General features: G+C 39.7%; 1 protein-coding gene across 3 annotated transcripts in view; it reads left to right on the top strand.

Moving 5' to 3' along the window:
• The window catches only part of LOC130282101 (ADAMTS-like protein 2), a 119,724-nt gene that overhangs the window by 40,651 nt on the left and 65,146 nt on the right, over nt 1-13,927 (top strand). The window contains exon 1 of one of the 3 annotated variants that reach the window (XM_056529997.1): nt 165-368. The exons of 1 other annotated variant lie outside the window; for it this stretch is intronic. In XM_056529997.1, the coding sequence (XP_056385972.1) occupies nt 282-368 (87 nt within the window). In that variant the 5' untranslated portion in view covers nt 165-281. Of the gene's footprint in view, nt 1-164; nt 369-8,723; nt 9,174-13,927 lie in introns of those variants that run through there. One more of the 3 variants, XM_056529999.1, reaches the window with a different exon arrangement.

Here is a 13,927-nt window from a genome sequence, read left to right on the forward strand (position 1 = left end):
CTCCCTCACTGGTGATCAGATGGAGGTGGGTCTCTGGGGTCTTCCTCCTCCTCTCGGGTGCCCGGGGCTCCTCTGACCTGGGCAGTCTCCTGGGGCCCCTCTCCTCCATCCCCCCTCTCTCCCCCCGTGACCCCTGTCTTCTTCTCCCCTCGGCTGTCCCTCCTGTGCCCCCTCCCCCTGTCCCGGCTCCCCCAGCCTCATCCCGCTCGCAGCCTGTAATTACTTGGCCATGCGGGGCGGGCAGCAGCCGGTGCCGAGGCTTCTCCTGCCGCAGTCCAGGGATGTGTCCGCCGCTCCGCCGCCCCCCCGGGCTCCTCCTGCCGCTGCTCCTCCTGCTGTGCCCGAGCCCCGGAGCCGCCGCCCCTAAGGTAACACCGTGCAGGGACCTGCGATCCGCACCTGGTGTCCGCACCTGTGTGTACAGGGCGCTACGGGAGGGGGCATGAGCGGCTGTATATGTGTAGTGGGACCGGCTGTGTGTATATATATAGTGGGACAGGCTGTATATATATAGTGTATAGTGGGACAGGCTGTATATATATGTAGTGTATAGTGGGACCTACTGTATATATATAATGTATAGTGGGACCTACTGTAAATATATAATGTATAATGGGACCGGCTGTATATATATATATAGTGTATAGTGGGACCTACTGTATATATATAATGTATAGTGGGACCGGCTGTGTATATATATATATATATATAGTGTATAGTGGGACAGGCTGTATATATATATAGTGTATAGTGGGACCTACTGTATATATATAATGTATAGTGGGACCGGCTGTATATATATATATATAGTGTATAGTGGGACCGGCTGTGTGTATATATATATAGTGGGACAGGCTGTGTATATATATATAGTGTATAGTGGGACCTACTGTATATATATAATGTATAGTGGGACCGGCTGTATATATATATATATAGTGTATAGTGGGACCGGCTGTGTGTATATATATAGTGGGTCAGGCTGTATATATATAGTGTATAGTGGGACCGGCTGTGTGTATATATATAGTGGGACAGGCTGTATATATATGTAGTGTATAGTAGGACCTACTGTATATATATAATGTATAGTGGGACCGGCTGTATATATATATATATAGTGTATAGTGGGACCGGCTGTGTGTATATATATAGTGGGTCAGGCTGTATATATATATAGTGTATAGTGGGACCGGCTGTGTGTATATATATAGTGGGTCAGGCTGTATATATATATAGTGTATAGTGGGACCGGCTGTGTGTATATATATAGTGGGACAGGCTGTGTATATATATATAGTGTATAGTGGGACCTACTGTATATATATAATGTATAGTGGGACCGGCTGTATATATATATATAGTGTATAGTGGGACCGGCTGTGTGTATATATATAGTGGGTCAGGCTGTATATATATATAGTGTATAGTGGGACCGGCTGTGTGTATATATATAGTGGGACAGGCTGTATATATATGTAGTGTATAGTAGGACCTACTGTATATATATAATGTATAGTGGGACCGGCTGTATATATAAATATAGTGTATAGTGGGACCGGCTGTGTATATATATCTAGTGTATAGTGTCACCGGCTGTATATATATATAGTGGGACCTACTGTATATATATATAGTGGGACCGGCTGTATATATAGTGTATAGTGGGACCGGCTGTATATATATATAAGTATATGTGTATATAGTGTATAGTGGGACCGGCTGTGTGTATATATATAGTGTATAGTGGGACAGGCTGTGTGTATATATATAGTGTATAGTGGGACAGGCTGGATATATATATAGTGTATAGTGGGACCTACTGTATATATATAATGTATAGTGGGACCGGCTGTATATATATATATATATATATAGTGTATAGTGGGACCGGCTGTGTATATATATAGTGTATAGTGGGACCTACTGTATATATATATATATAGTGTATAGTGGGACCGGCTGTATATATAGTGTATAGTGGGACCGGCTGTATATATATATATAAGTATATGTGTATATAGTGTATAGTGGGACCGGCTGTGTGTATATATATAGTGTATAGTGGGACAGGCTGTATATATATATATATATAGTGTATAGTGGGACCTACTGTATATATATAATGTATAGTGGGACCGGCTGTATATATATATATAAGTATATGTGTATATAATGTATAGTGGGTCCAGCTGTATATATATAAGTATATGTGTATATAATGTATAGTGGGACCGGCTGTATATATATATATAGTTTATAGTGTGACCGGCTGTATATATATATATAAGTATATAATGTATAGTGGGACCAGCTGTATATATATAAGTATATGTGTATATAATGTATAGTGGGACCGGCTGTATATATATAAGTATATGTGTATATAATGTATGGTGGGACCGGCTGTATATATATATAAGTATATGTGTATATAGTGTATAGTGGGACCGGCTGTATATATATATATATAAGTATATGTGTATATAGTGTATAGTGGGTCCAGCTGTATATATATAAGTATATGTGTATATAATGTATAGTGGGACCAGCTGTATATATATAAGTATATGTGTATATAATGTATAGTGGGACCGGCTGTATATATATATATATATATATATATAAGTATATGTGTATATAGTGTATAGTGGGACCGGCTGTATATATATAAGTATATGTGTATATAATGTATAGTGGGTCCAGCTGTATATATATAAGTATATGTGTATATAATGTATAGTGGGACCGGCTGTATATATATATATAGTGTATAGTGTGACCGGCTGTATATATATATATATAGTTTATAGTGTGACCGGCTGTATATATATATATATATATATATAAGTATATAATGTATAGTGGGACCAGCTGTATATATATAAGTATATGTTTATATAATGTATAGTGGGACCGGCTGTATATATATATATAAGTATATGTGTATATAATGTATAGTGGGTCCGGCTGTATATATATATATAAGTATATGTGTATATAATGTATAGTGGGTCCAGCTGTATATATATAAGTATATGTGTATATAATGTATAGTGGGACCGGCTGTATATATATATATAGTTTATAGTGTGACCGGCTGTATATATATATATATATAAGTATATAATGTATAGTGGGACCAGCTGTATATATATAAGTATATGTGTATATAATGTATAGTGGGACCGGCTGTATATATATATATATAAGTATATGTGTATATAGTGTATAGTGGGACCGGCTGTATATATATATAAGTATATGTGTATATAATGTATAGTGGGTCCAGCTGTATATATATAAGTATATGTGTATATAATGTATGGTGGGACCGGCTGTATATATATATATATAAGTATATGTGTATATAATGTATAGTGGGTCCGGCTGTATATATATAAGTATATGTGTATATAATGTATAGTGGGTCCAGCTGTATATATATATAAGTATATGTGTATATAGTGTATAGTGGGACCGGCTGTATATATATATATATATATAAGTATATGTGTATATAATGTATAGTGGGTCCGGCTGTATATATATAAGTATATGTGTATATAATGTATAGTGGGTCCGGCTGTATATATATAAGTATATGTGTATATAATGTATAGTGGGTCCAGCTGTATATATATAAGTATATGTGTATATAGTGTATAGTGGGACCGGCTGTATATATATATATATATATATATATAAGTATATGTGTATATAATGTATAGTGGGACCGGCTGTATATATATATATATAAGTATATGTGTATATAATGTATAGTGGGACCGGCTGTATATATATAAGTATATGTGTATATAATGTATGGTGGGACCGGCTGTATATATATAAGTATATGTGTATATAGTGTATAGTGGGTCCGGCTGTATATATATAAGTATATGTGTATATAATGTATAGTGGGACCAGCTGTATATATATAAGTATATGTGTATATAATGTATAGTGGGACCGGCTGTATATATATAAGTATATGTGTATATAATGTATGGTGGGACCGGCTGTATATATATAAGTATATGTGTATATAGTGTATAGTGGGACCGGCTGTATATATATATATATATAAGTATATGTGTATATAATGTATAGTGGGACCGGCTGTATATATATATATATAAGTATATGTGTATATAATGTATAGTGGGACCGGCTGTATATATATATATATAAGTATATGTGTATATAATGTATAGTGGGACCGGCTGTATATATATAAGTATATGTGTATATAATGTATGGTGGGACCGGCTGTATATATATAAGTATATGTGTATATAGTGTATAGTGGGACCGGCTGTATATATATATATATATATAAGTATATGTGTATATAATGTATAGTGGGACCGGCTGTATATATATATATATAAGTATATGTGTATATAATGTATAGTGGGACCGGCTGTATATATATATATATAAGTATATGTGTATATAATGTATAGTGGGACCGGCTGTATATATATAAGTATATGTGTATATAGTGTATAGTGGGTCCGGCTGTATATATATATATATATATATAGTGTATAGTGGGACAGGCTGTATATATATATAGTGTATAGTGGGACCTACTGTATATATATAATGTATAGTGGGACCGGCTGTATATATATATATAAGTATATGTGTATATAATGTATAGTGGGTCCAGCTGTATATATATATAAGTATATGTGTATATAATGTATGGTGGGACCGGCTGTATATATATAAGTATATGTGTATATAATGTATAGTGGGACCAGCTGTATATATATATATAAGTATATGTGTATATAATGTATGGTGGGACCGGCTGTATATATATAAGTATATGTGTATATAATGTATAGTGGGACCAGCTGTATATATATATATAAGTATATGTGTATATAATGTATGGTGGGACCGGCTGTATATATATATATATATATAAGTATATGTGTATATAATGTATAGTGGGACCGGCTGTATATATATATATATATAAGTATATGTGTATATAATGTATAGTGGGACCGGCTGTATATATATATATATAAGTATATGTGTATATAATGTATAGTGGGACCGGCTGTATATATATAAGTATATGTGTATATAGTGTATAGTGGGTCCGGCTGTATATATATATATATATATATATATATATATATATATATATAGTGTATAGTGGGACAGGCTGTATATATATATAGTGTATAGTGGGACCTACTGTATATATATAATGTATAGTGGGACCGGCTGTATATATATATATAAGTATATGTGTATATAATGTATAGTGGGACCAGCTGTATATATATATATAAGTATATGTGTATATAATGTATGGTGGGACCGGCTGTATATATATAAGTATATGTGTATATAATGTATAGTGGGACCAGCTGTATATATATATATAAGTATATGTGTATATAATGTATAGTGGGTCCGGCTGTATATATATATATAAGTATATGTGTATATAATGTATAGTGGGTCCAGCTGTATATATATAAGTATATGTGTATATAATGTATAGTGGGACCGGCTGTATATATATATATAGTTTATAGTGTGACCGGCTGTATATATATATATATAAGTATATGTGTATATAGTGTATGGTGGGACCAGCTGTATATATATAAGTATATGTGTATATAATGTATAGTGGGACCGGCTGTATATATATATATAAGTATATGTGTATATAATGTATAGTGGGTCCGGCTGTATATATATAAGTATATGTGTATATAGTGTATAGTGGGACCAGCTGTATATATATATATAAGTATATGTGTAAATAATGTATAGTGGGTCCGGCTGTATATATATAAGTATATGTGTATATAATGTATAGTGGGACCAGCTGTATATATATAAGTATATGTGTATATAATGTATAGTGGGACCGGCTGTATATATATATATAAGTATATGTGTATATAATGTATAGTGGGACCGGCTGTATATATATAAGTATATGTGTATATAGTGTATAGTGGGACCGGCTGTATATATATATATAAGTATATGTGTATATAATGTATAGTGGGTCCGGCTGTATATATATAAGTATATGTGTATATAGTGTATAGTGGGACCGGCTGTATATATATATAAGTATATGTGTATATAATGTATAGTGGGACCGGCTGTATATATATAAGTATATGTGTATATAATGTATGGTGGGGCCGGCTGTATATATATAAGTATATGTGTATATAGTGTATAGTGGGTCCGGCTGTATATATATATATAAGTATATGTGTATATAATGTATAGTGGGTCCGGCTGTATATATATAAGTATATGTGTATATAGTGTATAGTGGGTCCGGCTGTATATATATATATAAGTATATGTGTATATAATGTATAGTGGGTCCGGCTGTATATATATAAGTATATGTGTATATAATGTATAGTGGGACCGGCTGTATATATATATATAGTTTATAGTGTGACCGGCTGTATATATATAAGTATATGTGTATATAATGTATAGTGGGACCGGCTGTATATATATAAGTATATGTGTATATAGTGTATAGTGGGACCGGCTGTATATATATATATAAGTATATGTGTATATAATGTATAGTGGGTCCGGCTGTATATATATAAGTATATGTGTATATAATGTATAGTGGGTCCGGCTGTATATATATAAGTATATGTGTATATAATGTATAGTGGGACCGGCTGTATATATATAAGTATATGTGTATATAGTGTATAGTGGGTCCAGCTGTATATATATAAGTATATGTGTATATAATGTATAGTGGGTCCGGCTGTATATATATATAAGTATATGTGTATATAATGTATAGTATGACCGGCTGTATATATATAAGTATATGTGTATATAATGTATAGTGGGACCAGCTATATATATATATATATAAGTATATGTGTATATAATGTATGGTGGGACCGGCTGTATATATATAAGTATATGTGTATATAGTGTATAGTGGGTCCGGCTGTATATATATAAGTATATGTGTATATAATGTATAGTGGGACCAGCTGTATATATATATATATAAGTATATGTGTATATAATGTATGGTGGGGCCGGCTGTATATATATAAGTATATGTGTATATAGTGTATAGTGGGTCCGGCTGTATATATATAAGTATATGTGTATATAATGTATAGTGGGTCCGGCTGTATATATATAAGTATATGTGTATATAGTGTATAGTGGGTCCGGCTGTATATATATAAGTATATGTGTATATAATGTATAGTGGGACCGGCTGTATATATATAAGTATATGTGTATATAATGTATAGTATGACCGGCTGTATATATATAAGTATATGTGTATATAGTGTATGGTGGGACCGGCTGTATATATATAAGTATATGTGTATATAATGTATAGTGGGACCGGCTGTATATATATATATATATATATAAGTATATGTGTATATAATGTATGGTGGGACCGGCTGTATATATATAAGTATATGTGTATATAATGTATAGTGGGACCGGCTGTATATATATATATATATAAGTATATGTGTATATAATGTATGGTGGGACCGGCTGTATATATATAAGTATATGTGTATATAATGTATGGTGGGACCGGCTGTATATATATAAGTATATGTGTATATAATGTATAGTGGGACCAGCTGTATATATATAAGTATATGTGTATATAATGTATAGTGGGACCAGCTATATATATATATATATAAGTATATGTGTATATAATGTATGGTGGGACCGGCTGTATATATATAAGTATATGTGTATATAATGTATGGTGGGACCGGCTGTATATATATAAGTATATGTGTATATAATGTATAGTGGGACCGGCTGTATATATATAAGTATATGTGTATATAATGTATGGTGGGACCGGCTGTATATATATATCTAGTGTATAGTGTGACCGGCTGTATATATATATAGTGTATAGTGTGACCGGCTGTATATATATATAGTGTATAGTGTGACCGACTGTGTATATATATATATACTAGCTGAGTACCCGGTGTTTCCCAGTTTTTCCTTCCTAATCCTTGTTGGGGAGGATATCAAGAAAGGAGGAAGATTTTGACTTCATATCCCGTCCTCATATATTGTTGTCATATCCCAACCTCATATCCTGTCCTCATATCTCGACCTCATATCGCGACCTCATATTCCATCCTCATATCCCAACATCATATCCCGACCTCATACCCCGTCCTTATATCCCGTCCTCATATCCCAACCTCATATCCCATCCTTATATCCCGACCTCATATTCCATCCTCATATCCCAACATCATATCTCGACCTCATATCTCGACCTCATATCCCGACCTCATATCCCAACCTCATATCCCATCCTCATATCCTGACCTCATATCCCGTCCTTATATCCTGTCCTTATATCCTGACCTCATATCCCAACCTCATATCCCATCTTCATATCCCGACCTCATATCCCGACCTCATATCCCGACCTCATATCCCGTCCTTATATCCCGACCTCATATCCCAACATCATATCCCAACCTCATATCCCGTCCTTATATCCCGACCTCATATCCCGACCTCATATCCCGACCTCATATCCCGACCTCATATCCCGTCCTTATATCCTGACCTCATATCCCGACCTCATATCCCGACCTCATATCCCGTCCTTATATCCTGACCTCATATCCCAACCTCATATCCCAACCTCATATCCCATCTTCATATCCCATCCTTATATCCCGACCTCATATCCCAACATCATATCCCGTCCTTATATCCCGACCACATATCCCATCCTCATATCCCAACCTCATATCCCGACCACATATCCCCACCTCATCCCGTCCTTATGTCCCATTCTCATCCCGTCCTCCTATCCCAACCTCATATCCTGTCCTCATATCCCATCCTCATATGCTGTCCTCATATCCCGTCCTTATGTCCCATCCTCATATCCTGTCCTTAGGTGGGACTGATTTGTGATGAAGATATTGTAAGCTGAAAATAGAAGGGGACGTGGCTTTGGGGGACTGAACCGGATTTTCAAGCCAGACTGATGCACAGAAAGGGTAGATAAAAGAGGTGGAGCTTAAACAGTGGGCATATCTCTGAGATGGGGTGTGGCTTGCAAGCTGGACTGACACATTCATTAGGAGATGCAGATGTGGAGTAAGGTACTGGAAGATCCATATACTTGTATCTCTCTCATATCTATCTATCTCATATCTATCTATCTATCTCATACCTATCTATCTCATATCTATCTATCTATCTATCTATCTATCTATCTCATACCTATCTATCTCATATCTATCTATCTATCTTGACAAAAGCCTTGTGAGAAGGCTGAAACTTCGTAATCTCTGATGTTTTGGTGAATAAAGCCACACATTATTCACTTATATCCTGGAGTGCTGCTGTTTTTCTACATATCTATCTATCTATCTCATATCTATCTATCTCATATCTATCTATCTCATATCTATCTATCTCCTATCTATCTCATACCTATCTATCTCATATCTATCTATCTCATATCTATATATCTCTCATATCTATCTATCTCATATCTATCTATCTATCTATCTATCTCATACCTATCTATCTCATATCTATATATCTCTCATATCTATCTATCTATCTATCATCTATCTATCTATCTATCTCATATCTATCTATCTATCTATCTATCTAATATCTATCTAGCTCATATCTACCTCATATATATCATCTATCTATCTCCTATCTATCTATCTATCTATCTCATATCTATCTATCTCATATCTATCTATCTCATATCTATCTTTCTATCTCATATCTATCTCATATCTATTGTTACGCCGAGCGCTCCGGGTCCCCGCTCCTCCCCGGAGCGCTCGCTACACTCTCCTCACTGCAGCGCTCCGGTCAGTTCCACTGACCCGGGGCGCTGCGATACCGCCTCCAGCCGGGATGCGATTCGCGATGCGGGTAGCGCCCGCTCGCGATGCGCACCCCGGCTCCCGTACCTGACTCGCTCTCCGTCAGTCCTGTCCCGGCGCGCGCGGCCCCGCTCCCTAGGGCGCGCGCGCGCCGGGTCTTTGCGATTTAAAGGGCCACTGCGCCGCTGATTGGCGCAGTGGTTCCAATTAGTGTTATCACCTGTGCACTTCCCTATATCACCTCACTTCCCCTTCACTCCCTCGCCGGATCTTGTTGCCATCGTGCCAGTGAAAGCGTTTCCTTGTGTGTTCCTAGCCTGTGTTCCAGACCTCCTGCCGTTGCCCCTGACTACGATCCTTGCTGCCTGCCCCGACCTTCTGCTACGTCCGACCTTGCTCTTGTCTACTCCCTTGTACCGCGCCTATCTTCAGCAGCCAGAGAGGTTGAGCCGTTGCTAGTGGATACGACCTGGTCACTACCGCCGCAGCAAGACCATCCCGCTTTGCGGCGGGCTCTGGTGAAAACCAGTAGTGACTTAGAACCGATCCACTAGCACGGTCCACGCCAATCCCTCTCTGGCACAGAGGATCCACTACCTGCCAGCCGGCATCGTGACAGTAGATCCGGCCATGGATCCCGCTGAAGTTCCTTTGCCAGTTGTCGCCGACCTCACCACGGTGGTCGCCCAGCAGTCACAACAGATAGCGCAACAAGGCCAACAGCTGTCTCAACTGACCGTTATGCTACAACAGTTACTACCACAGCTCCAGCAATCATCTCCTCCGCCAGCTCCTGCACCTCCTCCGCAGCGAGTGGCCGCTTCAGGCCTACGACTATCCTTGCCGGATAAATTTGATGGGGACTCTAAGTTTTGCCGTGGCTTTCTTTCCCAATGTTCATTGCACTTGGAGATGATGTCGGACCAGTTCCCCACTGAAAGGTCTAAGGTGGCTTTCGTAGTCAGCCTTCTGTCTGGAAAAGCCCTGTCATGGGCCACACCGCTCTGGGACCGCAATGACCCCGTCACTGCCTCTGTACACTCCTTCTTCTCGGAAATTCGAAGTGTCTTTGAGGAACCTGCCCGAGCCTCTTCTGCTGAGACTGCCCTGTTGAACCTGGTCCAGGGTAATTCTTCCGTTGGCGAGTATGCCGTACAATTCCGTACTCTTGCTTCAGAATTATCCTGGAATAATGAGGCACTCTGCGCGACCTTCAAAAAAGGCCTATCCAGCAACATTAAAGATGTTCTGGCTGCACGAGAAATCCCTGCTAATCTACATGAACTCATTCACCTAGCCACTCGCATTGACATGCGTTTTTCCGAAAGGCGTCAGGAGCTCCGCCAGGATATGGACTCTGTTCGCACGAGGCGTTTCTTCTCCCCGGCTCCTCTCTCCTCTGGTCCCCTGCAATCTGTTCCTGTGCCTCCCGCCGTGGAGGCTATGCAGGTCGACCGGTCTCGCCTGACACCTCAAGAGAGGACACGACGCCGCATGGAGAATCTCTGCCTGTACTGTGCTAGTACCGAACACTTCCTGAAGGATTGTCCTATCCGTCCTCCCCGCCTGGAAAGACGTACGCTGACTCCGCACAAAGGTGAGACAGTCCTTGATGTCTACTCTGCTTCTCCACGTCTTACTGTGCCTGTGCGGATGTCTGCCTCTGCCTTCTCCTTCTCTGCTGTGGCCTTCTTGGACTCCGGATCTGCAGGAAATTTTATTTTGGCCTCTCTCGTCAACAGGTTCAACATCCCGGTGACCAGTCTCGCCAGACCCCTCTACATCAATTGTGTAAACAATGAAAGATTGGACTGTACCATACGTTTCCGCACGGAACCCCTTCTAATGTGCATCGGATCTCATCACGAGAGGATTGAACTTTTGGTCCTCCCCAATTGCACTTCTGAAATTCTCCTTGGACTTCCCTGGCTTCAACTTCATTCCCCAACCCTGGATTGGTCCACTGGGGAGATCAGGAGTTGGGGGCCCTCTTGTTCCAAGGACTGCCTAAAACCGGTTTCCAGTAACCCTTGCCGTGACTCTGTGGTTCCTCCTGTAACCGGTCTCCCTAAGGCCTATATGGACTTTGCGGACGTTTTTTGCAAAAAACAAGCTGAGACTCTACCTCCTCACAGGCCTTATGATTGTCCTATTGACCTCCTCCCGGGCACTACTCCACCCCGGGGCAGAATCTATCCTCTGTCCGTCCCAGAGACTCTTGCCATGTCTGAATACGTCCAGGAAAATTTAAAAAAGGGCTTTATCCGTAAATCCTCCTCTCCTGCCGGAGCCGGATTTTTCTTTGTGTCCAAAAAAGATGGCTCTCTACGTCCTTGCATTGACTACCGCGGTCTTAATAAAATCACGGTTAAGAACCGCTACCCCCTACCCCTCATCTCTGAACTCTTTGATCGCCTCCAAGGTGCCCACATTTTTACCAAACTGGACTTAAGAGGTGCTTATAATCTCATCCGCATCAGAGAGGGGGATGAATGGAAAACGGCATTTAACACCAGAGATAGACACTTTGAGTATCTGGTCATGCCCTTTGGCCTGTGCAACGCCCCTGCCGTCTTCCAAGACTTTGTTAATGAAATTTTTCGTGATCTCCTATACTCCTGTGTTGTTGTATATCTGGACGATATCCTGATTTTTTCTGCCAATCTAGAAGAACACCGCCAGCATGTCCGTATGGTTCTTCAGAGACTTCGTGACAATCAACTCTATGCCAAAATAGAGAAATGTCTGTTTGAATGCCAATCTCTTCCTTTCCTAGGATACTTGGTCTCTGGCCAGGGACTACAAATGGATCCAGACAAACTCTCTGCCGTCTTAGATTGGCCACGCCCCTCCGGACTCCGTGCCATCCAACGTTTTTTGGGGTTCGCCAATTATTACAGGCAATTTATTCCACATTTTTCTACCGTTGTGGCTCCTATTGTGGCTTTAACCAAAAAAAATGCCGATCCCAAGTCTTGGCCTCCTCAAGCGGAAGACGCCTTTAAACGGCTCAAGTCTGCCTTTTCTTCGGCTCCCGTGCTCTCCAGACCTGACCCATCTAAACCCTTCCTATTGGAGGTTGATGCCTCCTCAGTGGGAGCTGGAGCTGTCCTTCTACAAAAAAACTCTTCCGGGCATGCTGTTACTTGTGGTTTTTTTTCTAGGACCTTCTCTCCGGCGGAGAGGAACTACTCCATCGGGGATCGAGAGCTTCTAGCCATTAAATTAGCACTTGAGGAATGGAGGCATCTGCTGGAGGGATCAAGATTTCCAGTTATTATTTACACCGATCACAAGAACCTCTCCTACCTCCAGTCTGCCCAACGGCTGAATCCTCGTCAGGCCAGGTGGTCTCTGTTCTTTGCCCGATTTAATTTTGAAATTCACTTTCGGCCTGCCGATAAGAACATTAGGGCCGATGCTCTCTCTCGTTCCTCAGATGCTTCTGAAGTTGAACTCTCTCCGCAACACATCATTCCTCCTGACTGCCTGATTTCCACTTCTCCAGCCTCCATCAGGCAAACTCCTCCAGGAAAGACCTTTGTTTCTCCACGCCAACGCCTCGGAATCCTCAAATGGGGTCACTCCTCCCATCTCGCAGGTCATGCGGGCATCAAGAAATCTGTGCAACTCATCTCTCGCTTCTATTGGTGGCCGACTCTAGAGACTGATGTGGTGGACTTTGTGCGAGCCTGCACTATCTGTGCCCGGGATAAGACTCCTCGCCAGAAGCCCGCTGGTTTTCTTCATCCTCTGCCTGTCCCCGAACAGCCTTGGTCTCTGATTGGTATGGATTTTATTACTGACTTACCCCCATCCCATGGCAACACTGTTATTTGGGTGGTCGTTGATCGATTCTCCAAAATGGCACATTTCATCCCTCTTCCTGGTCTTCCTTCAGCGCCTCAGTTGGCTAAACAATTTTTTGTACACATTTTTCGTCTTCACGGGTTGCCTACGCAGATCGTCTCGGATAGAGGCGTCCAATTCGTGTCTAAATTCTGGAG

This window comes from Hyla sarda, chromosome 7, assembly GCF_029499605.1.
Source record: "Hyla sarda isolate aHylSar1 chromosome 7, aHylSar1.hap1, whole genome shotgun sequence".
Lineage (NCBI taxonomy): Eukaryota > Metazoa > Chordata > Amphibia > Anura > Hylidae > Hyla > Hyla sarda.